Source organism: Sorex fumeus, unplaced genomic scaffold, assembly GCF_029834395.1.
Source record: "Sorex fumeus unplaced genomic scaffold, SorFum_2.1 ptg000045l, whole genome shotgun sequence".
NCBI classification, from domain to species: Eukaryota; Metazoa; Chordata; class Mammalia; order Eulipotyphla; family Soricidae; genus Sorex; species Sorex fumeus.
This window is the reverse complement of record NW_026606102.1, coordinates 20,890,536-20,912,743: the sequence shown is the minus strand read 5'-3', so window position 1 is coordinate 20,912,743 and position 22,208 is coordinate 20,890,536. Positions and strand designations below refer to the sequence as shown.

Below are 22,208 nucleotides of genomic sequence, written 5' to 3'. Positions count from 1 at the left end.
ATACATGATGAATAGAGAAGAACAGACGAATAAATGGTTGAATGGGTACAGCTGAGTGAACAAATGATAAATGGATAGATGGGTGGGTGCAGGCATGCATACTTGGACGGGTGGACGGACTGATGAAAAATGGCCAAATTGGTCTAGTTGAGTAAATGCATGATGGATGAAATTATACTAGTTAAGGCTAGAGAAGGGCGCTCTGTGGTCCCCAGGTTCACACTGGGGGGGCGTGATTTGGACAATTCCCATACCTGGGACACCTGCAGAGGGAATGGGGTTGTGGGTGCATTTTCAGGACCCCAGGTCTGGGCCTATGAGATGCCATCAACCTCCATGCCTTTCTCTTCTCAGCCTGCCCCTAGTCCCTTATTCCTTGTGGGTTTCCGTGTCTCAGGGAAGCCCCTATTGCCTTGCACATGGCCAACCCCCCACCGTTAACTCTGATGCACATGAAAAGTAAAGCAGAGAGCTAATATTAATGTTATTAGGGTCTATATTTTCAATGTAAAAGAAAGAACTACAAATACCACAAAAACGTTATGAAGGCAAACACATCTGCACACCCAAATTCACAGAAGTCCACGGTGGCTCAAGTCGAAATCTGCACCGACCCATGAAGGATAAACCAAATGTGGTACAAACGCACCATTTGATTTGACAGAGAAGCAAGTTCAAATGCACCCTAATGGACTTTGCCCCCTTGATGGATTTTGAGGACGTGGGCTAAGGAAGAAGCTGATCAGAAGGAGACAAGTACTGTGTGGTTCTGCTCTCAGGAGAACTCAGAGAGACAGGAGTCCAGGAGGGAGGGAATGGAGGGGTGCTGCTGTTTGGGGAGAGCAGAGTTTCCACTCTGTAGGATAAAGAGATCTGAAGCTGGAGGTGGCGATGTCTGCTCAGCAACAAGCGTGTGCTTAATGCCCGTGCCTGCCTATTTCAGACAGTTAAGATGGGCTGGGGAGCTGGCTTGGAGGGCAGTTTGCGTGCTGTCCTGGGTTTGGTTCCAGCATCACAGTCTCTTGAGAACCATTAGGAGCGACACTCAAGCAACCAAGACAGGAGTCCCCGCCTCAGAACCACTGTGCATAGCTTCAAACCGACGTAACAGTTAACATGGAAAATTGTCTTTTGTTTGTTTGGGGACACACCCAGTGGCGGTGCTCAGGATTTACTCCAGACTCTGAGTTCAGGGATGACTCCTGCTGGGGGATATCATATGGGGTTCCAAGGATCAAACCTGGTCAGTCACATGTAAGGCAAACACCCTACCTGCTGAACTATCGCTCCAGTCCCAGGAAACTGTCTTTTTTGACAGGTTCCACTCACTTCTGGCAGAGCTCAAGATTCAAGCAGTGCCAGAGCACATGCCCATGCCACTTGAGCCATCTTTCCAGACCCAGCTGATTGCATTAGAGATATATTTCACACAGTAAAAAACGTGGGCAGGAGCTGGAGAAACAGTACAGTGGGTAGGGCACTTTCCTTGTACATGGCCAACCCAGATTTGGTTCAATCTCCAGCATCCCATATGGTTCCCTGAGCACTGCCAGGAGTAATTCCTGAGTACTGAGTCTGGAGTAACTGGAGCATTGCTGGGTGTTGCCCAACCCCCACAACCCCCCCTAAAAAAAAAACCAAGGAGCTAGAAAGATAGTCACGGTCACGGTCACAATCCTCCCATTGTTCATCGATTTGCTCGAGCAGGCCCAGTAACGTCTCCATCGTGAGACTTGTTGTTACTGTGTTTGGCATATCGAATATGTCACAGGGAGCTTGCCAGGCTCTGCTGTGTGGGCGAGATCCTCTCGGTAGCTTGCCGGGCTCTCCGAGAGGGGTGGAGGAATCGAACTCGGGTCAGCCATGTAGGCCACTTGTAAGGCCAACGCCCTACCGCTGTGCTATCGCTCCAGCCCCTAGAAAGATAGTACAAGGGTTAAAGTGTTTGCTTAGCTCATAGCTGACCTTTTTGATCCCCAGCATCCACTGCATATGGTCCCCAAGCACACCAGGAGTTCCCTCCTCACAAAACACAAGGTTAAGAACAGACTCTAAACATGTAATTGAGTTAGAATAATCCACATGAGTGTATGCACAAATCTGTTCACAAATCCTGCCTCTCTCTCCTGAAGGCTGAGGGCACACCAGGACAATGAGCACCCCACATTCTTGGGGCTCAGCCTCTGAAAATACATTTCCTCCTGAAGACTGAGGCTCTTTGGAGAATGGCTGTGTGCTAGCTGCTATTCTGAGAACTGCACTGGGCCGTAGGGACAAAGTCTGTGGGGCAAAAGAGCTTCATGCAAGAGAGGAGAAATATAGCGATGAGGGTAGTGCTGCCAGCAGGTCGACCTGTACTTGTGGGGCGAGTGCATCAGCAGCCTCATGGCGCCTTCAGGCTTCCTGATACTCCAAGATCGCAGCTGTGCCTTTGGTTAGACTCCAACCACTTGGGACCAAGTTTGCCAAAAACTAAACGGCCAAAAGTTAGGTATGGGGAGCCACGCCCCCAAACCACCTCCAGCTCATCTATACAAGCTCATTTATTGGCCTCATTTCAGAGACTCATAAACAAATCTCGAAAGAGATCAAAAGCCACAATGAATCTCATACCCGCACATACTCAACAGACGGGGGTAAGTTAGATGTGGGGCAGGTCAGCCCGGAGTCTGCCCAAGCAGACCCACTGGCAGCCGCTTGCTTCCACAATCCAAAACTGTCACCTTATCCCCGGCCTGACTCCACTGCCTCAGGGCGGACCTCAGCAAGATAGAATCTGCTTAAAATTCAGGTATGCAGGTTTTGTGAGTGAAATCTTCAGGTTTTCTCAGAGTCGGGATGGGCTACCTCTCCTCACGTCCCAATACTCCTGGGAGCACCTGCAGTCATACCCACGAACCAACTCCAGTGCCACCAAGTAAGCTCTTCTACCAGCCTTGCTCCAGAGACCTATAAATAAATCTCGAAAGAGATCGGAAGTCGCAGTTAATCTCAAACCCATGCATGCTGAACAGACGGGGGTAACTTGGAGGGAGGGTGGGTTTGCCTGGTGCCTGCACAAGAAGGGCCCCTGGCAGCCGCTTGCTCCCACAATCTAAAATCGCTGCCATATGCTCAGCCTGACTCCACCTTCTCAGGACGAACCTCACCGTGACATAATCTGCTGAAAATTCTGGTATGTGGGTTGTTTTTTGTTGGTGGTGGTGTTTTTTTTTTTTCTTTTTTGAGTCACACCCAGTGATGCCCAGGGGTTGCTCCTGGCTCTGCATTCAGGATTTACTCCTGGCAGTGCTCAGGGGACTATATGGGATGCTGGGAATCAAACCAGGGTTGGTCACATGCAAGACAAACGCCCGACCCTCTGTGCTATAGCTCCAGCCCCTGGTATGTGGGTTTTGTGACTAAAATCTCCAGACTTTCTTGGGGTTGGGATGGGCTACTTCCTCCCACCTCCCTGTTCTTCTGGAAGCCTTGGCAGTCATATCCACACCTCAAAGCTGCCACGCAGTTAAAAAGCTACTCCATCCTAAACTGTCCTGATAAAAATACTGAATGGCCTGAACAAACACCATGGCCAATATTGCAAACCATAATGCACAAAAGGAAAAGGAGAGAGAGCAAGAAGGAAAGTGCCTCCCACAGAGGGGGGCGGGGCGTTGGGGGATGGTGGTAGGGAAACAGGGGACATTGGTGGTGGGAAATGTGCACTGGTGGAGGGATGGGTGCTGGATCATTGTGTGACTGAAACCCAATTATGAACAGCTTTGTAATGGTCTCTCTTACGGATGTTCAGTTTAAAATAATGTGGCGTTCGTGCCCAATTCAATCAGCTTAATCAATGGTTGAATAAATAGCAATACCCCTACATTTTTTAAAAAAGAGAGAAAGACAATGGTCTTTTGCAAACCACAGCACCCAGCACCCAAAAGGAGAGAGAGAGAGCAAAAGGGAATACCCTGCCACAGAGGTGGGGTGGGATGGGGGGATGGGAGTGGGAGGGATACTGGGACCTGTGGTGGTAGAGGGATGGGTACTCAATCATTGTATAACGAAACCCAAGCACAAAAATTTTTAAGGCTACAACTGTACCTCATGATGTTTCACTAATAAAAATTTTAAAAAATTTAAAAAAATTTTAAAAAATGAGAGAGAGAAAGAAATACAGTGGGCTATGAATGCTGTGAGATAGCCACAAAAAATTGTCTATCTTCGAAAACTCTTGAGCTAATTCGCCAGCGTGGTTTGGCGCATGCCTCAGGCAACCGCAAGCTAACGTCCGAGCTCGCAAAGCAGTGCAGAGATGCGATCAAGGAAGACCTCAAAGAGAGAAGAGCAGAAGTACTGGTAGATGCGGCAGAAGCCGGGAAAAGTATTCGTAACGCCCACCTGTCCTTCGCCAACTACAAGACCAAGATGACTGCCCTCCGACGTCCTGATGGATCCATCACATCCTCCAGAAGGGCAATGAAAAGATTATCCATGACTTCTACTCAAATCTCTTCGATAGCCATGTCCACTTGCCGACATACCAAATTCCACAGGATGGATATGTCGTTCTCAACGTTCTCCCTTCTGAAATCCGACACGCCATTTCGTCAGTAAAGAAACAAACAGCACCCGGCCCAGACAAGGTCAGACCTGAACACCTGAAGAACCTGCCGTCAGTACTCATCAATACACTGGCCCGGCTCTTCACTCGCTACCTGTCTGAATGCAAGGTTCCGTCCCAATGGAAAACCAGCAGGACCGTACTACTGTTCAAGAAGGGAGACATCCATGACATTGGCAACTATCGCCCGATCTGCCTATTGTCTGTCATCTACAAGTTGTTCACTCGAGTCATCCTAAATAGGATTGGCAGAACACTAGATGAAGGACAACCATGCGAGCAAGCTGGGTTCCGCAAAGGATTCAGCACCATCGACCATATCCACACAATAACCAAGCTCATTGAGGTTTCTCGGGAGTTCAAGATGCCGCTCTGTTTAACGTTCATTGATTTAAAGAAGGCCTTTGATTCTGTTGAGACGGAAGCGGTCATTGAAGCCCTAGCCAATCAGGGCATTCAAGCCCAATACATCAGGATCCTCCGTGAGCTGTATTGCGGATTCACTACCAGGATCTCACCATTCTACAAAGAAGTGATCGTTGATGTCAAGAGAGGGGTTCGGCAGGGTGATACCATTTCACCGAAACTCTTCAGTGCCACCCTCGAGAACATCATGCGACGACTGGAATGGGAAGGAATGGGAGTGAAGATAGATGGTCGGCAATTATACCACCTCCGCTTTGCTGATGACATTGTTTTAATAACACCAAACATCAGCCAAGCGGCACAAATGCTGGCCGACTTTGACCGTGAGTGTGGAAAGGTAGGACGACAGCTGAATCTTACGAAGACAATGTTTATGAGAAACAGCCTTGTTCCTGACGCCCCATTCGCTCTCAATGGAACGACCATCTCCGAATGCAACAGCTATGTGTACCTAGGTCGAGAGGTCAACATGACAAATGACCTGGCACCCGAGCTGCGCAGGAGGAAGAGAGCGGCTTGGAACGCCTTCAAGAACGTCGAAGAAATAGCTAAGAGGACGAAGAACCTCCAGCTCTGGGCACATCTCTTTGATTCCACTGTTCTTCCTGCATTAACATGCCTCAGAGACCTGGGCCCTACGCAAACAAGATGAGAACGCTATTCAGGTCTCCCAAAGGAGAATAGAAAGAGCTATGCTTGGAATATCACGTTTCACTCAAATGAGAGAAAGAATCCAGAGTTCTGACATCTGTCGACGATCAAGGATCAGGGACGCTGTCTCATTTGCCAAGGTGTCAAAAATCAGATGGGCTGGTCACGTAATGAGATTTAAAGACGACCGTTGGACTAGAGCTGTTACTGACTGGATTCCACGGGATGTCAAAAGACCGCGTGGCCGCCCACCTACCAGATGGTCAGACTTCTTCGTCAGGATCATGAACGATCGGTTTGAGGCCCTTCATGTTCCCGGAGCGAACAGATGCCATTGGGCTACACTAGCACGCGACAGGGACAAATGGAGATGTTACTGGCGCCCGCTCGAGCAAATCGCCGACTAACGGGAAGTTAAGTGATTAAGTGATAAGTGATGAATGCTGTGCAAGTGACTGAACGGTAACATGGTAACGGTCCTCCCGTTGTTCATCGATTTGCTCGAGCGGGCCCAGTAACGTCTCCATTGGAGACTTTGTTGTTACTGTGTTTGGCATATCGAGTACGTCACGGGTAGCTTGCCAGGCTCTGCCATGCGGGCGATATACTCTCGGTAGCTTGCCGGGCTCTCCAAGAGGGGCGGAGGAATCGAACCCGGTGGGCCAGGTCTGCCTCATGCAAGGCAAATGCCCTACCACTGTGCTATCGCTCCAGCCCAAGTGACTCTGAAACGCAGACTAAATACAGGATCTGTAAACAGATACGTGGAGGTTACAGGTCAAGTGCTGACTGGGCTGATGAAAATAGAGCCGCCAGAGGTTCACAGGAACCTGGCTCCTGCTTCTGGAAGTGGTGGGTCCAGGTTGACACTGACTCTAGAGATCACAGAGAATGATGAGAACTCAGCGTCCTGAGCAGTAAAACAGGCAAGTGCATCTCTCCAGAAGAGTCCAGGCCCATGAGCCTCTGCAGATGTGACCAAAAAACCAAAAATAAAAGGAAACCCTGTCTTTTGCAATTAGCTGGTGAGCTTGAGGTGGCCAGAGGCCAATGACCAGGCATAACAGGGTGGCTGAGCTGGGTGCCACACAGATGCGAGTGCACACAGACACCAATGGACAGACACCCACATCCACACACGTACACAAACACAGTGGATTTGCACATAAGATTTGCAGGTTAATATTTTAAAACTGCCTGCAATATGGATTTGTTTGAAACCTCCAAATCAGCATTCAAGGCGCTTTTGTAGTTACTGTGGACACCAGTCCCATGTGCTTGTGCCAGGCAGGGGTTGAACCATGCCACCAGTCAGGGGTTGCTCCATAACCAGCTATTCTCTTGCTATCCCCAGGAAGTTATGTGTTCTGCATCTGGGGACTTTTGGCGGGTTGTTCCAGTGCTTGAGTGGACGCCAGGCACTGTGCTGGGGAACGTACCCAGGGCCAGGCAGGGTGGGTCTCCAGGAGAACCACATGAGCTAATTCTCCTCCCAGAGTCTCAGCACTGCTGGCTCCAAGCTCACTGTTAACATATCAACAACACCCGCCAGAGAGAGCAATGAAGTGTCTTTAAGCAGAAACACACGAAATCGGGTGATACAGGGACGGAACTCACCCTCTCTTTCCCCTCAGAGCCATGATGAGGAGTTTCCCCAAGCGGCACTGCAGTTTCAGAAAGTGGGGCTACTTTCCATCACAAGATTCAGCTCTATCAGTCATGCCCTGCTACTCCCCAGTCCCCATAACACGGACCTTCCTAGTGAGAGCTCTGCAGTCCCTCCCATGCAGAATCCAGCACAGGGTGTGAGGTGATCAAAAGCTCGGAAGCTCTTCTAAGTTCTTTCCAAGCACTTACTCAAGAACTCATCTTCCAGGCCAGGGTCAGCTGCCAACCCTTGACAGAGCAATGGACAACAGAGAGGAGACCTTCCCCGGGGCCACCACCCGCTCCCCTTCCTGCCCCATGAGGCCAATCCCCTAACCTGGGGGGCCTGGGGCTGCTGTGCAAGCCCAGTCCCATCTGTGAATCACTCCAGGCTGGGCGGAGTCACCCTTGTCTAAAAGTACGGTCGTCTCCTGTCAGCGGGCACTGCTTAGATGGTGTGTGTGCCCCATCTGCTCTTTTCTTTCTCAGCCTTGAGCCCCTCAAAATCTGGTTTTTCGCTACTGTGGGTCCCAAGAGCCCCGCCTGCGAGAGGCTCGGGGAGGAGCTGGAGTATTGGGCAGGACTTCTGCCCGGACCTTCACTTGCTGTGAGACTCAAGGCCACTCAGCCTTTCTGAGCTTCGAGTTCCTCTGTGGCCAGGGCAAGCGGAGTAACGGAGGCACTGCCAGACCCTGTTCCTTCCTGCCCTGAGTTTGGGGAAAAGAAACAGGTTCCCCACTGACACCCAACTCGGCCATGAGACCATCACTTAACAACCTCTGAACATCTCAGGAAAATCCAACTGACATGAAACCCGGGATCTCAGCACTGAGTTCCACGGACATTCTGGTTATGGAAAAGTGGAAACCTCGGGCCTGGGCAGAACAGGGAAATGATGGATAGATACTGCCAAAAATGTGGAACCTAAGCCAGGGCCTGGGAGACAGGACCCCATGACTGCCATCCCCAGCACCCAGCCAGGTCACTGTCCCAGAATGAAGGTATTGGGAGATTATCTGGCTCCCACTTCCTGGGGGCAGGGGAGAGTAGGGTTCAGGAAAGGGAGCCTGGGACCAGGGGTTGGCAGCCTCACTCTGAAGCTGTTTCCTTATCCTGTGCTGTGTGCTGGGGCTGGGGTCTGACCTCTCTGAGTCTCTGAGTACCCGGGGTGCTGCCTTCCTAAGGCTGCTAGTTAGGAAGACGAGCAAGAGCTCATCATAGGATAAGCCTTGGGAAAACAGGTAATGTGGCCGCTCCAGGGGAGGCTGGTGCCCCTTCCTTGTTCTGCATCCATGCCACAAATGCGCAGCACCTATTTGAAACAGGGAGGGAGATTCAGCAGGAAGCAAGACAGACCCAATCCAGCACCCTACCCCAGAGAAATGGAAAGAGAGGGTGTGTATACTTGTTGCAGTCCTCCAAAGGAAAGATGGGGGGAAAAGGGGAGTGACAGCAGAAGAAGCCAGGGTGACTGACTGTTCGGACCAACTGAGGGATTTTCACAAATGGGGGAGGGGATTTCGAAGCAAAAAACAGGTCAGTCTTGGATAAGCTGGGTTCCTCTGTCACCCTGGCAACTGCCACTCAGTGAGATTGGAGGGTCCAGAAGATTCCTGATTCGCAAGGTCTTGTTCCTTCCCTCTTCCTTCCTTCCCACAGGCCTCCAAGATCTCTCCTCCCAACTCCCACTCCCTGGTAGAACATTTCCTGACAACAATGCTCAGCAATGCTGGGAATCAGGAAAAGGCAGATGAAGACAGCAAGGTGGGGTTCATTCCTGAGAGAGGTCCCGTGCTTATTGCCATGGCTGGTTCATCACCTGAGGGCTCTGTGAGATAAGCATGGATACCTTCAGAGGGCCCCCCACAACCCCACCGCTGGAGGTTCCTCTAAGGATGTGTCAAAGAACATCTCTTGGGAATGAGACACAGGCTCTAACGCAGAAGAATTCTGGACACGAGTCATCAAGTGCCAGCTAGAGGGAAGGAGCACAAGTCACGTGACTCCACGAAACCACAGTCCCGATTGAGAACCACAGAGACGCAAGCAGGCTAGCAGTTGCCGAAGTCAGGGAGGAGACCCCCAGGGCCTCTGTGCTGGAAAATTAGATGGAGATGGAGGTTGCTGATTAGAAATATACTATAAACACTTTCAAATTTCTGGCAGACCCCGAGAGCCCAAGTATCTAGAGGAAAATTGACAAAAGGGTAGGTACAGGTTAGAGTTTGCTTAGAATCCTCTGGCAAAAAGAGTTCCTTCTTGAGGGCAGGGAAGACAGAGTAAAAAGTGACAAATGTCGAAATTTACTGTATTATTTTCCCTAGTTTGTTCATAGTGAAAATTCTTATCACTGAGTAAAAACAATGCACCAAGAGGTAGAATGAGTTCCGCCCTCAGGTGCTCTGAGGGACCGGCGCGGTGCCGGATGTGAGGAAGGAGGGAGCACGGAGCCCGAGCCCGAGGACTGCTCGTTGCCTACTAGGGTTCTATCCCTGTTGTGGGCATACACACCCTCTTGTGCTTTTAAGCCACAAAAATCTGCACCCAGGCTCGTTTGACATCTGCCCATCAAGTGTCCGTGATGCTGGACCCTGAGGGAGGTGAAGGCTTTGTGGTCAAGCTCCGTGGCCTGCCATGGTCCTGTTCTATTGAGGATGTGCAGAATTTCCTCTCCAACTGCACGATTCATGATGGGGCTGCAGGTGTTCATTTTATCTACACTAGAGAAGGCAGGCAGAGTGGTGAGGCTTTTGTTGAACTTGAATCAGAAGATGATGTCAAATTGGCCCTGAAAAAAGACAGGGAAAGCATGGGACACCGGTGCATTGAGGTGTTCAAGTCACACAGAACCGAGATGGACTGGGCGTTGAAGCGCAGCGGTCCAAACAGCGCTGACACCGCCAATGACAGCTTCGTGCGCTTCGAGGACCACCATTTGGACGCACCAAGGAAGAAATTGTTCAGTTCTTCTCAGGGTTGGAAATCGTGCCAAAGGGGATCACACTGCTGTGGACCCCGAGGGCAAGACTACAGGGGAAGCCTTCGTGCAGTCTGCGTCACAGGGGTTAGCCGAGAAGGCACTCGGGAAGCATAAGGAGAGGATAGGGCAGAGGGATGTTGAAGTGTTTAGGAGCAGCCAGGAAGAAGCTGGGTCCTACTCAGAGCCCCCGCTGAAGTTTGTGTCTGCAGCGGCCTGGGCCTTATGATCGGCCAGGCACAGCCAGGAGGCACAGGGCACTGTTAAGCAAGCAGGCCTGGATAGAATGAGACCTGGTGCCTACAGTGCGGGCTACGGGGCTATGAGGAGTACAGCGGCCTCAGTGATGTCATGGCTTCACCACCGACCTCTTTGGGAGAGACCGCAGTTACTGTCTCTCGGGGCTGTATGATCACAGACAGGGAGATGGCGAGTTCCCTGTCCAGAGCACCACTGGGCGTTGTGTCCACATGAGGGGGCTGCCATACAAAGCCACTGAGAACGACATTTACAACTTCTCTCCACTCAACCCAGTGAGAGTTCCTATTGAGATTGGCCCTGGTGGGAGAGTAGCCGGTGAAGCAGAGGTTGAATTTGCCACTCATGAAGATGCCGTGGCAACTATGTCCAAAGACAGGGCCAACATGCAGCACAGATACATAGAACTCTTCTTGAATTCCACCACAGGGGCCAGCAATGGGGCATGTAGCAGCCAGATGATGCAAGGCATGGGGGTGTCTGCCCAGTCCACATACAGTGGCCTTGAGAGCCAGTCTGTGAGTGGCTGTTACGGGGCTGGCTACAGTAGCCAGAATAGCATGGGTGGATATGATTAGTTTTGTAGGAGCATTTGAGTTATTTCAATCAAGTTTTCACACGCAGCCAACAAGCAGTGGAAAGCAGTTATTTCTCTAGAGGAAGCTGTGGGACCCATTTTGCACCAGGAGTTTGTGAAATCTGGATTAAAAAATTACCTCTTCAGTGTTTTCTCATGCAAACTTTCTTCTAGCATGTGACACTGAGTAAACTAAAACTATTTTCAGCTTTTCTCAATCAACGTTTTGGTAGTGTACTTCAAAGTGATGTTATTTGAGTTAAAGTAGTTTTGAGTACGTTCAGTGTGGATCTTTTACACCACATCACCAAGAACACATTGGGGAGACATGCTTTTTTTTTGTTTTGTTTATTTTTGGAAAACTCAAGGTGCTAGATCCCTAATTCAAAGAGGAACATTTCTCATGTTTGTTCATTCTAGTTTATTTTCACTTAAAATCTTTTAGGTTAAGTTTAAGCTTTTTAAAAAGTTAGTTTTGAAAATTGAGACACAATACTAATACTGTAGGAATTGGTGAGGCCCTTGACTTAAAACTTCCTTTGCACTGTGATTTCCTTTTGGGTGTATTTTGCTAAGTGAAACTTATTAAAAATTTTTGTTAATTAAATTTTTTTCTTAAAATAAAGACTTTTTCACAAAAAAAAAAGAGGTAGAATGAATGGAAATATGGATAGCTGGATGGATGGATGGATGATTGGACAGATGGATGAACAGATGAAGGAACAAATGGATGGACAAAAGGAGAAATGGATCGGTGGATGGATAGGCAGTAAGTTCAGCAACATGTTAACATCAAGGTTGCTTTCATTATAAATATCTCATAATAAACGCTGGAGGGGGATTAGCGATCCCCCAAACAAAACCAAAATGTCCTACTCATTTCCCGTGCACCTCCAAAGGCTTCGGGGGCTGGGGGTGAGCGGAGCCACAGGACAGCGGGGAGGGCGTTTGCCTTGCATGCAGCAGACCCAGGTTCCATCTCCTGCATCCCATAGGGTCCCCTGGGCACCGCCAGGAGTGACTCCGGAGTGCAGAGCCAGGAGGAACCCCTGCGCATCGCTGGGTGGGACCCAAAAAGACCCCCCCCACACACACACACGCACACCAACCCCCCAAAACAAACAGAAAGCTTCCCCAGGGCATTCATCCCACCCATCTCTCAGAACCTCACACTCTCCCGCCCCCGCCCCCGACTCCCACAGTATTAGAAACTCTGAGCCTGGAGTTCTGACTCACAGGGGTCCAGCTGGGGGCACCAACTCCACCTCCCAGGGACACAGCAAGGGCTCAAGCAAACTGTCTCCAACCCCGGCACATCACGACCCCCAGACTCCGGGGGAGCAGCCGGTCCACGAGCATTGATCTCCTGGGGCCCGGAGCCTGGCTGCTGTCCTCCCCTGGACCTCTGGATCCCGAATCCCCGGCTCCGTGCTGGGCGCGGGGCACGCACCACGGCGAATCTGACTTCCCTAGACCACGTGACTTCACCCTCGGCCACGTGCCCAGCCACGTGTGGACTTGGCCTTCCGGGGGCAAAGCCTCTTCTGGGTGTGAAAATCAGTTACACTGCCACGCCCCTGGTATGCGAAGCAGCCAGTGGGCCACGCCCCTGCCCAAATGAGCCATGCTGTCACACCCCTTCCCATGTAAATCAGTTATGTTGGCACACTCCACTGTATCACTGTATCACTGTCATCCTGTTGATCATCGATGGCCTGAAGCAGGTCCCAGTAACAGCTCCTTCGTCCTCGCCCTGATATTTTAAAAAGTGCCACATTCGAGGCTCTTTCAGGGTCAGGAGAATGAGACCCATCATTGTTACTGGTTTTTGGCATATTGAATACGCCACAGGGAGTTTGCCAGACTCTGCCATGTGGGCACGATACTTTTGGTAGCCTGCCAGGTTCTCCGGAATAAGACCTAGATAATAAGTCACGCGACCGCAAATGCAGCTGCGTGCTTCCGGGAGCAGGGTTTTATAGTCTCTGGGTCTTGGCCGTTGGTGGGATTATACGGCTCCAGGGGCAATTGGTGGGTGTAACACCTAGAAGATGGGGGATCTGGGTGGAGGAGGCCCCAGTCCCAATCCGAGCAGGCTTAGAGGTCTGTGCCCCGGGTTCACACACCTGGGTTCCTCTGCCGGTTCCTTCATGTGTGAGGCTCGTCCGAACGTGTGGAGAGTGGTCTTAAGCATGGCTGTGGCTGGAACCGGAGGTCTTCAGCTGCTGGGGCTCTGCTCGGGGTGGGGAGGGAAACTCAACCCACCTTCCTCCAAGGGGCCCCGGTGAGGACAGGCAGGTGCGGAGGCAGGAGACTGCACACTCCAAACCGTGGTGCCACGCCCACTGTATGTAAATAAGTCATGATGCCACACTCCTTCATATAAACGGAGCCCTTGCTCGTTGTCAGTCAGGCGTGATGCCACATCCCTCCCCTGTAAATCAGCTCCTCCCAGATCATGGGTTCTTTTTTGGGCTCTCTGTTTTTTGCTTTTGCTTTTTGGGTCACACCTGACGGTGCACAGGGGTTCCTCCTGGCTCTGCACTCAAGAATCACTCCTGCCAGTGCTCTGGGGACCATATGGGATGCTGGGATTTGAACCCGGTCAGCTGCGTGCAAGGCAAATGCCCTACCCGCTGTGCTATCTTTCCGGCCCCCAGCTCTCAGGTTTTTTGTTCGGCTTGGATTTGGGGCCCACACCCAGGGGACTTCAGGGGTCACTCCTGGGGGGGCTCCTCACACACTCACCCTGTTGCCTCCCGCACACTCCCAATTTCACTGAAGGTGTGTGAGGTGAGTTGTCCTACGTCTCTCTCCTGTATCTGCTCCCAAGGACCCTGGCGACCCAGGACTGAGGAGGGGATGGCAGTGTCCCCCCTGTCTGGACGAGCTGCTGCCTGCGCTGGGTCCTCCTAGAGGCTCTGTGGACAGCTGTCCCCCAACTCCCTCGACAGCAATGGCAATCCATGGGCGTTCTGGAGTTGGAGACGTGTCACCCCAGTCTCAGCTTCTGCTCCCGCATGGCCTTTCCCTCCGTGCTTCTCCTCGGTGTCTGGGGGCCCCAAATCTTTGACTCACTCCTTCCTGTTGTAAAACACCAGTCCATCGCTGGGCCTGGCAAGATAGTACAGCGGGTAGGGCACTTGCCTTGCATGCAGCCAACCAGGATTCCATCTGTGGCACCCCATGTGGTCCCTTGAGCCCACGCAGACAGGAGTAAGCCCCAAGCACACCTGGGTGTAGTCCAAAACTAAATTTAAAAATTTTAAAACAGCAGCAACCACATTTAGCCCCACCCATTCCCAAATCTAGAATGACCCCAAGATCCTTCATTAGTTGAAGCTTCGAAGATGCTGTTTCCAAATAAGGTTAAGGTTATGCTCACAGCAGCCTGGGGTTAGGGTGGGGATATTTATCATTTTGGAGGCGGGGAGAGAAGGGGCAGCACTGCAACCAGTTGAGACTATTCTAGGTTGGCAACTCCAGGACAATGTCCCCAGCATGCCACCCAGCCTCATGCTCCCTCTATGCCAGCAGACATTTGCCAAAGACCTGCCAGGCAATCTGTGGGACCTGGGGGCAGGGTGGGAGAATCCAGACTATGTTTGGGTAAAACAAGACTCTCAAGATTACAACAACCAAATTCTTAGCCAGGAGGGGAACCCCTCTCCGAGTCGGAGACCCTGAGAACTCCCTCTCTCCAGAGCCACCCTGGGGATGGCAGTCAGAGCACCTCCATATGGAGCCCTGACTCTGAACCCAAATCTGTCCGTGTGATAGCTGGAGGATGCTGCCAAGTCAAGGGTGCTGGAGTCCAGATCTCCTGACCACTGAACCCCCTCCTCCTACCTGTCCTTCTCCAGAAACTTGGGCAAGAACATGTCCTCTCAGCAACACAAGCCTAGAGGGAGGCGGTGGGGTGGAGGTGGGGGTAGGAGCTTCCCAACATGTAGCAGAGCCATCGAGAACCAAAAGGAGAAAATGGTGAGAACCTTGTTCCAGTCACAGGGGCCTGGGGGACAACTCCATGACTTAAGAGCCCGGGGTGAGTTCAATTCTCGGTGCTGCCACATGCGCTATGTCCAATCCTGGTGGCTCTGCAATCTGTGAGCCCAGCACTGCAGGGCAACTTTTGGTCACCCCACAGGTACGTTGGAAGTACCACGTACAAAGCGGTGCAATCCTGGTGTGCACCGCCAAAAAATGGTGGCAGTGAGCAGCACGGCTAGGAAGTGGGAGCCTGAGCACCACATGCAATGAATGAAGTTGCAGGACGATTTGCTGCTCGGGCCCTGCAGTGCCAGGGATTGAACCCTGCACGCCCAAGAGTGAGGCAGACAAGACCTGCCAGTCGTGGGTGCAGATGTGGAGAGGAGGAAGCCCCAGTACATCGTGGGTGGGCTGGAGACTGGTGCACCCTCCCTGGAAACCCTTCTGGAGGACCCTCCAAACGCCTCATTCACCAGCCCTAATGTCGGTGCTCGATCCTGAGGGTGTAGAAACGGCCTCTCAAAAGCACATACATCCACATATCCACGTGCCTGGTCGGTGCGCACACATTCATAATGAGTGGTACACTCATCAGAACCAAGATGTGAAAGCAAATACAGGTAAGTGTTCACAGGTAAGCGCATCGAGAGGACATGGTGCATAAACATACATGCACTGACGCACTGTTTGGCCACGGGAAGAAAGGAAATCCTGCCTTAGGCAACAATGTGCCTGGATCTGAGAGTGTCTCACCGAGTGGAGTGACTCAGAGAACTCTGCATGATTCCAACAGATGTGGGCTCTAAAATTTAAGGGGGTGTGCTGGGGTCTTGGGCTGGAGTGTAGCAGAAACAGGATGCAGTGCCAGTTACAAGACAGCTCTTCCAAGTATCAAGCTGCCACTAGAGAACAGAATGCAAGAATGTCATGCAGAGACCAACCATCACCCACATGCCTCCATGACTCTGACGATCCATCAGGTGCCGCCACAATGTGGCTTGTGGCAGTGTGTCCAAGGCACTGGGTCATCCCTTACAGGGAACACTGGGAAGCTGCCAGGAGTGTGGCTCGCTCGAGTCCTCACCAGAAACAAGCAGCCTGGTCATTCTGCCATGGAGAAGAGCGCCAAGGCCACCACAGGGCCTTGGGGTAGTGATTACACTCAACAGGCTGGGGAAAATGACACAAAAGCAATCTTCTGAAGATTGTGATCTCCGAAACTGCCATGAAGCAGGGAGTTCACCAGGAAGGCTTCTGGCTCCTCCCGGCCTCCAGCTTCCCACTTAGCCCCTGGCCTCTCCTGTCTGCTTGTTCTCAGACAGGAGCGGGCAGTCACAAAACACACGGGGCACTGAGAACCCAAGAGTGGACATCTCTCCCCCTTGCCCAGCCTTGCTTGCACTGCACGGTGACTCCAGCAAGAACACAAGATGGAGCGTGGGCACCCGGCTTGGGGATGGTTCTCAGTGCCTCCCTGCAGGGTCGGTCTCACTGCCCGGAGTGACTGTCTTCACACTTCCCTACCAGCAGCTGCAGGGGGGTGGGTCTAGGGCTGCCACTGGAGGGGGGGATGAGAGCAGGGCTGGAGGGCTCTCGATGATGGGGGTCAGCATGGGACTCTGCAGACTTCTGAGCTCAGAGGGGACCCCCGCCCCTCACTCCTGCAGCCAGGGGCGCCCTGCCTCTGCTCCTGACGGAATCCAAGGGGCGAGAGGGGAAAGAGGGAGCAAAGCCCAGGCTGGCGACATCCCGGAAGCCTGGACAGCTCTGGGGTGCGTGAGACCACGGAGAGGCAGAGCTGGAATCCAGCTTTGGCTTAGGAGAGAGAGAGAGGAGAGGGGAGGGAATCCAAACCAACGCCACTCAGAAAGATCCTATGAAAATGTCTTTGATTTTCCTCTTTCAGAAATACAGCTTTCATTTTTAGATTTTTAATTTCATAATACAAAAATGTTCAACAGCTAACAATGATCTCTGTGAAGCCAGAACTCTGCTCTGTGTGTGTATGTGGGGGGGGGGGGGTAGGGACACAAACGATTTTGGACTGGGACAGGGCCAGGCTGCTCAGCTGTCTCCAACACACAGCTTGGGGGACACGGGGCCCGGCCATGGCGTGGAGGGTCAGACCATGCTGGGGGCCCAGAGGGGGTGGGGTACAGAATGCGGCTTGTATAGCCCTGCATGCTGGTATGGGGACTCCCCAATGCTGCCAAGGGAAGTGACTCTCCAGGCCCCAGTTGGACGGAGGCTCAGGCCCTCTCCGGGGTGATCTGGGCAGGCAGTTTCCTCAAGGCAGACCAACACGATGCTGAGATGGCCAGACACGGCTGGGCCCGTGGGTGTCAGGAGATGGGAGTGCTCCCACCCCACAGAGCTGGGCTGGCGGCACCCCGGGAAGGCAGCCTTCTGTCGTCTTGTTTTGCAGAGGTACCTTTCCTTGGGGGTGGAACACCTGGCAGAGCCTGGAGGCAGCTCTGTGCCCAGGGGTCACCCCAGCAGGGCTCGGGGGGACCATGCGTCACGGGGGATGGAACCTGGGCCCGCCGCTTGGGCGGCCTCCCTCTCTCTGGCCCACGCCCAGCTCTCTGTGTTCCCATCAGGCGGATTCTCACACACAGGGGCCACGACGGGAGAGCAGTCTCGGGAGGACGACACCAGTTCCCAGCTCACGTCCAGGCCCACGCACGACCCTCCCGGGGACAAGCACAGTTCAACATCAGAAAGGAGGAGAAGCACGGCCACGCGAGTCCGAAGGGTGATTTTCCTGGGAGATGCACGGGGTGCCGCACGCCCCCGCCTCCCCTGTGTGCCTGCCGGCCTCCTCCTCCACCGGCAGCAGTGGCAGCGCCAGCCACTGGGGTCCGAGGGTCTCGGTTACCACGTGTCAGGGACTTCAAAGAGGGCGGCAGAGTCATCTGAGAAGCTTCCTGGTGGGAAAAGAACAAAACATGATGGGCAGCAGGGTCGGTGCCCGAGCAGGGGAGAAGGGTGGCGGGGTACAGGTTGTCGACGACGCCCCTGGCTCCCTCCCGCCGAGAGCAAAGCCAGGGCTGTGCAGGTGGGGGCACGGAATGGCCCTGGACTTTCCGCCACCTGCTGTCCCCTCTGCACCCGCAGGAAGTGGAGCACCTTCCCCTGGGCTGTGGCGCAGTGCTAAGATGGGAACCTGCAGGCTGCAGCGATGGAACTGGGAAGGTGATCAAGGAGGCTCAGGGAACGGGACGAAGCCCAAGGGCGCAAGGTGGTGGCTTGTTCCCGGTTCGGCCAGGCCAGCCACAGGTCTCGGGCGCAGCCGCGGGGACCAGCTCGGGCCGTGGGAAGCCTTGAGTCACCTGCACTCTGCAGGTGGGCACCCAGGAGGGGCCAGGACAAGCGCAACCCCTTCTGGGGCACACGACCGGTACATGTGCTCTCGGGCTCTCCTCCCCAGAAACACGAAGATGCAGGTCCTCCTGCAAAACCCGCACGCTGACATTTCCAGCTGTGGGATCACCACAGGCAACCAGCCAAATCAGCACTGGCGTGAGTGTGAAACAGCACTACCCAGCCCCCGCGGGCCACACCGCAGGGACACGCCACCACTGCGCTCAGGGTTCTGGAGGAGGGCAAAGGAGCCACGGTGGAAGCTGGCCAGGCTGTGCCTGGGTGTCCAGCAGTGGGGTGGGTGGAGGTCATCTCCTTGGGGGATAAATGCATCTTCACAGATGCTTCTCTGATCGCACACGTTTGCCGAAGCTCATCAAGACACGGCCTGATGATTCTCAGTCCCCTAACAAAGTGGACGCACAGGAGGCCGGAGAGACAGTACAGGGGTTAAAGCTGCCTGGCACGCGGCCAGATCCGCCCCCTTCCCTGCCTCCTCTCACCCCTGCCTCCCGGGGTACCACATAGGTCCCCGCAAGCTCCACTGGGAGCAACCCCAGGTGTGGTCCTCTATGGGGTGTCTCAGGCTGTGGAACTGTCCACTGGTCTCCTGACAGTGGCCAGTGCAGTGGGACTAGCCTGCCGTTTCTGAAGAAGCGGGGGCCGGGGCTTCCCCAGGCTGCTCACTGAGCAAGCCTGCGCATGCTGGAGGTACCCAGCCCTGACTCATCGTCTGGGGAAAGGTTCCAAGAGATTGTTGATTCCAGGACACAGCGCGGGCGGAGCTGCTCTCCTGCCTGGACCAAGACCTGGTTCCCTGCATTCCTCCCTGGGTAGGCACGCAGCACGGTCGGCCCATGCGGATTGCAACAAGCCCCGGCGGAAGGCACTTCTGCGCACACGTGCCTCCGGAAAACACGAAAGGAACAAGGCCCGAGAGGGATGACGGACAGAGAGGGCTCGTGACGTGTGTGACATATACAGGAGTCCCAGAGTGGAGTGGCGGCTTGGATTTCTAATCACACGATCAATGATTCATCTTTGTTTTGTTTTGTTTCTCTGCTGGGGTGAGGGGGGTGTCATATCTGGCAAGGCTCCCACAGGCAAAGCTGGTGATACAGCCCTCCAAGCCTGCCCTCCGGTCTAACTCCACCATCTGAAAGCTCAGTTTTGTCACTGTTTCTGATCCAGAACACTTCCAGAAACATACGCCTTCGTATCGAATCCCTTCCTCTTCGACACCTTCTCAAGGGGTAGACACACAGACACACCTTGGGGTGGTCTGGATTGGAGACCCTGACCCCGGGGTCGGCTACATCTGACTTGGCCTATGGATAACTCCGAGTGTAATTTCGTCCATAAACTGGGAAGGGCAAGCAGCCCTTAACTGCATCCTGACCAGCCAAAGTAAAACCTGATGCTTCTAGTACAAGGCTCGCTAGATGGCATCAAGTCTACACAACTGGTGCTCTGGGGTTGCTCTGTTATCCCGGAAGGATACTTAATCTTTAGGGCACCATAAAGAGCAACCGAGAAAAACGGGGGACGGGAGGGACCGACTGGGGCCAGCTGCCCCATGACTGCCACGGCACCTGCATTCCACACTCCTACTTGCTGCTCTGCCTGGAAGAGAAGCCTCCAGCCCGCCCGGGGGACAGTGACCTCAGCCAATGCCCAGCACGCCCCAGCACCGGCGCACCCTGGGCCGAAGCCCCGGCAGGCTGACATGCTGTGCCTTGGTTCGACAGTCCCACATGGCACCTTTCACCCGGCGTGGTTCCTGCCCAAGTAGACCTCCTGGTGCAGGGACGCCCCAAGCCCTGAGAGCGTCTCCCTGCATCATCGCTATGGCATGCAGAGCTCCCCGGGTGAACGGGCCCCGGGAGAAAGTGCCATGCTCTCAAGTGACCCAGTTCAATTAGGAGCTGTCAAGATGTTTCTCCCTTTCTCTTTCTTCTCCAGCAGCGCTGACAAAGAAGAACTACATAGAGGGCTTTTTTTTTTTTTAGCTCGCAGCTCATGGCAGTGACAGTTTTCCTGTCAATGGGGGGGGGGGGGGGGGCGAACTCCTTTAATGAAGGTATTTTAAATTCAGAACCCCAAATAACTCACAGAAAGTTTCTGCTTAAGATGATGGAAGTTATAAAAGGACCTAATCTGTTAATGTGCCCTATTATTAGGTATTTTAATATCTGCGAGATTATGCTGAGGTAGGAAAACACACACACACACACACACACACACACACACACACACACACACTCCTAACAAGAGATAAGCAAATAAAAAATTCCAAAAGAGAATGAGACATTTTGACAAGGATTATCACCCGCCACCCTTCATCACCCCAATCTCGTTAGATGTGGTTTCTAAGAGAAAGAAGCACTGTGGTATGGATGAAAAGATCCAGTACTTAACTCTGGGGAAGGAAGGGAGGCAGACAGACAGAGGGGAACAGCAGACACCAGGACAGTAAGTTATCAAGCGTGAGGGAGTTGTCAGCGCTGACTCAGCCAAAAGGAGAAGCTTAAGTGACCCCCTTGCTGCTGCTCTGATTTTGTGAAGAGCAAGATTCAGTACCCCCTTCTAATCACATCCGGCCGCGTGTGAGGAGAGGAATTAATCAAAATGCAGTGACTTCTCAGCTGGGGGCATGCATGCCCAGGAGCGCGCGCGCGCGCGTGTGTGTGTATGTGTGTGTGTGAGCATGCACATGAGTGTGTACCAGTTTCCATTGCCGTATGCATCGATCTCCATTGCTTTTCTCCTTCCCTTTGAACCAGCTGTAGGTTCTGGTCCGCAGGCCATCTGTCCCCTGGGAGGGAGACAAAGGAGGCCGAGGAAAAGGCTGTGGGCTCTGGTGCGGCCTGCCAGGAGGCCAGGGTCCACTGCGTGCCGAAAGCTGCCTTCAAGCAGGACCCGCCTGGCTCGGATGAGTGTGCCCAGTGGGTCAGTGCCAGCATCACACGGGTGCGGCCGAGGTCCCACGGGAGGCGGCTCCAGAGAGGAAAAGACGAGCGGAAAGGCTTGGTGACCTCCAACAGTCACATGACCCACGTCACCCTCTGCCCCCGATTTTCCCAAAGGTCTCGCCCACTGGGAGACTGACCCAGAAAGATGCACGTCAGGCAGAGTTCCAGGACCCTCTGCAGGGGCTTGGTGGCCGCTCCCGTGTGCCCACCTCTGTGCCCACTGCCTGTCTGGCTGTGTCCCTGATGTGCAGCCCCTTCCTCGGCCTGCGTGGCTGAGTCTTGGGGACATCGGGGAGGGAGAGGGCTGTGGGCAGGTCGAGCTCGCCCGGGCCCCTCCGATGGCCCCTCCAATGGCACAGTAGGCTCACAGCCAGGGCTCGGGCCCTATCGCCTCTGCTCCTTACATAATTCTGTGGATGAGCGCGATCCAGGTTGCTGGGAACAGCAAAGGCTGTGACTGAAAATAACCCGTGTGGGAGTCGGCCTCGGTGCCGACTCCAAGGCACGTTTGCGACATCGAGGCCACTTGCGACATCCCGGCAAAGCCTGGGGGTGATGGCAGGGGGAAGGCGGCCACTGTCTCTCACCGGGAGCCCTGATCTTCCCAGCCGTTTGGGGACCCTGAGAAGGGCGGGGCCCAGAGGACAATGCCCTGGGCCTGGCCACGGGCGGCGACACAGCCGTAAGGTCACCCCAAGCGTTTCTAGAGCCTTCCAGAGAAGCCAGCGCCCTGCTCTG

General features: G+C 53.5%; 1 protein-coding gene and 1 pseudogene across 1 annotated transcript in view; one reads left to right on the top strand and one right to left on the bottom strand.

Moving 5' to 3' along the window:
• Nucleotides 1–9,841: 9,841 nt before the first annotated feature.
• Nucleotides 9,842–11,777, top strand: LOC130031058 (heterogeneous nuclear ribonucleoprotein F-like; annotated as a pseudogene).
• Nucleotides 11,778–17,007: 5,230 nt separating this feature from the next.
• Nucleotides 17,008–22,208, bottom strand: part of PARN (poly(A)-specific ribonuclease) — a 114,406-nt gene continuing 109,205 nt past the window's right edge. Inside the window, exon 24 of the mRNA XM_056122375.1 lies at nucleotides 17,008–18,062. Within this exon, the coding sequence (XP_055978350.1) occupies nucleotides 18,010–18,062 (53 nt within the window). The 3' untranslated portion in view covers nucleotides 17,008–18,009. The remainder of the gene's footprint in view (nucleotides 18,063–22,208) is intronic.